General features: G+C 37.8%; 1 protein-coding gene across 6 annotated transcripts in view; it reads right to left on the bottom strand.

Annotated features, from left to right (window-relative positions):
- The window catches only part of pik3c2g (phosphatidylinositol-4-phosphate 3-kinase catalytic subunit type 2 gamma), an 81098-nt gene extending 79114 nt beyond the window's left edge, over window positions 1–1984 (bottom strand). For 5 of the 6 annotated variants that reach the window (XR_014209147.1, XM_082181623.1, XM_082181624.1 and 2 more), the window contains exon 1: window positions 1453–1984. Coding sequence is in view for 5 of the 6 variants with exons in the window: in XM_082181623.1 (XP_082037749.1) it covers window positions 1453–1677 (225 nt within the window). In the remaining variant the exon portion in view is untranslated. The remainder of the gene's footprint in view (window positions 1–1452) is intronic. The other variant, XM_082181622.1, reaches the window with a different exon arrangement.
- Between the last annotated feature and the right edge of the window lie 552 nt (window positions 1985–2536).

Raw genomic sequence — 2536 nt, 5'->3', positions numbered from 1 at the left:
CTTCCTGCATATCGTCCGTCATGCTTATTCTGAAGTCTCACGATATTTTGCGAGATTTCCTGTGTTCATAGTCGAGACTCCGGTTGAAAATCTGTTTGTGTGTGGTGTGCTGTCTTTGTCACATCATGGCACACCACACACTATAGGAGCAAAACGCTTAAATCTAGGATTTTTTGTCCTCATGTTTGTGGTCTGTCACATCTTGAAAATCTTATAAGATGTAAAAAATCTTTTGGTGTGTACCCAGCATTAGAACCTGTTTCAAGGCCTGTGTTCTCGAGCCACAGGTACTGTTGTTCTGCGGATGAGCGGCCGGAGCGCGTTGAGGGTTTTCTGTGAGAACGGTGTGTTAGCGGCCGCTAAGTTAATAACTAATGATCTTTGCAACGGAAGTGAATCAATCAAACTAACTTTATCTGGACAATAACTTTATTCTAGATCTGCTGTAAAGCCTAAACTATCTCTGTTACTGTAATCTCCTATTATTACTGTAAAGCTGCTGTGAAACATCTATAGTGTTAAAAGCGCTATATAAATGAAGATGACTTGACTTGACTAGACTATATTATGTAATATATTTGTATGTTGTGTGAATAATAAATGTTCTTTCATTATCTGGAACATTGATGGATATTTCAAAGGGCTTTCCCTCATTTTGACAGATAACAAATTGTGTTTCCCTGATTTATAAATATTTCAGTAAATACTTCTTATTTGAAATGATTTGTTTAGAATGTAAACTTACAAGCGTTTAATCATAATTACATATTAGCTGTAGTGATTCTAAAGCTTACACTTGAACTATGACCTGGAATCTGCCCCACCTAAATTTATAGTCAGGAGCTGCTAATGTGCTTTATTTTATTCATTTAGGCCTATTGTTTGCTTGATACATTAATATAATTAATATAATAAGCATCTACTTTTAGTAGCTTAGTACTAAACATAGTAGTTGAAGTAGTAAAGAGTGAAGTAAAATTTAAGTAAACGTTTAGCTAGGAGCCAAAGTCTTTTCTGCCACGCTAATGTTCAGTACAGGTTATGGCTAAATTTATAAGGGACAGACTATGGTTTTATGGCTTCTAAGGTTTTACCAGATGTCACAGGACTTGTTTGTAATTGTAATGGCTGTGTATGTGTGTATGTGTGTGTGTGTGTGTGTGTGTGTGTGTGTGTGTGTGTGTGTGTGTGTGTGTGTGTGTGTGTGTGTGTGTGTGTGTGTGTGTGTGTCTGTGTGTCTGTGTGTGTGTGTGTGTGTGTGTGTGTGTGTGTGTGTGTGTGTGTGTGTGTGTGTGTGTCTGTGTGTCTGTGTGTGTGTGTGTGTGTGTGTGTGTGTGTGTGTGTCTGTCTGTCTGTGTGTGTGTGTGTGTGTGTGTGTGTGTGTGTGTGTGTGTGTGTGTGTGTGTGTGTGTGTGTCTGCGCTGTATGTAATCAGTAATGACGATCTGTTACCTGTGGCTCGCGCAGGTGTTGTCCAGGTGTTTTACTCACAGCTGCTTCCTCATTCTTCATGTCCACATTCTCCTGCTTTTTCCTCTGATCGGCTGATATTAAACCAGAGTCGGGTGTGTATAAATCCAAATAATCCTGCTTTGAAAAGACAGGAACATCCCATCCATGAAACACATGATCCTCGGGTCTTCCAGCCGGATCTTGATCTTCAGCACAAGGATCCATTGGATCAGAGACAGAGAGCTGTAGGCAGTCCGGTTTTACATGTCTTTATGTCCATACATATTTAAGGCATTTCTTCATCTGTAAAAGAAGAAAGAAATCAGAATGCAAGTGTAAGCAGGTTTTCCTTTCACTCTCTCACCGGCGCGGATCTTTTAGTCGTCTTGAGTGAGGTTGTGTGGGTCAGACTCAGAATAAAAGAGTATTTTGGACTGTTTTAGATTAAGCGACTGGTAAGGAACACAAGCAGGAATTCACAGGCACTTTCAGCGCGAAACTCTGACGGACTCGGACTCTGCTCCTCCCACAGACGATCACCTGTACGGAGCGCCAAAGAGGTCATAAGTCTGCATTTCGTCCGAACGACTGTCAGCTAAAGCAAATTTATAACATAATTATAACAGTGATTAAACCCAAAGCTAAAGAGGGTTGGAGTAACGAACACAATGTGCTTGTTTTACTGGTGCAAATGGTCCTCATCTGTAAATTTTATTTACAAATAAAATTACAATTTTATAATTTACCTTATATTACGTTCTTTACCTTAGTATGTTGCATATAACAGGGTCAAATTTAAATAGCATTTTATTATTACTTTTAAAGATAATGTAAAATACCAGTAAATAGAATTAAATGTTTAAAAACATTATTATATATTTTAGTAGGCTACCCCTCACTCCACAACAAATCCGTTTTTTATTTCACTGTACTCAGAAGAAAACAAGAAAAAAAAATATTAGTAGTCTATAAAATATACAAATTATAGTGGTATTCTTTACAAACAATATTTATTTTAAAGCCTTAAAGAATTTATTTAATGAGAAACTGAAGTTGGCATTGAGGCCCTGAGCATCTGTGAATT

Source organism: Leuciscus leuciscus (assembly GCF_965113295.1).
Source record: "Leuciscus leuciscus genome assembly, chromosome: 10".
NCBI classification, from domain to species: Eukaryota; Metazoa; Chordata; class Actinopteri; order Cypriniformes; family Leuciscidae; genus Leuciscus; species Leuciscus leuciscus.
This window is presented reverse-complemented; position numbering and strand designations above follow the sequence as displayed.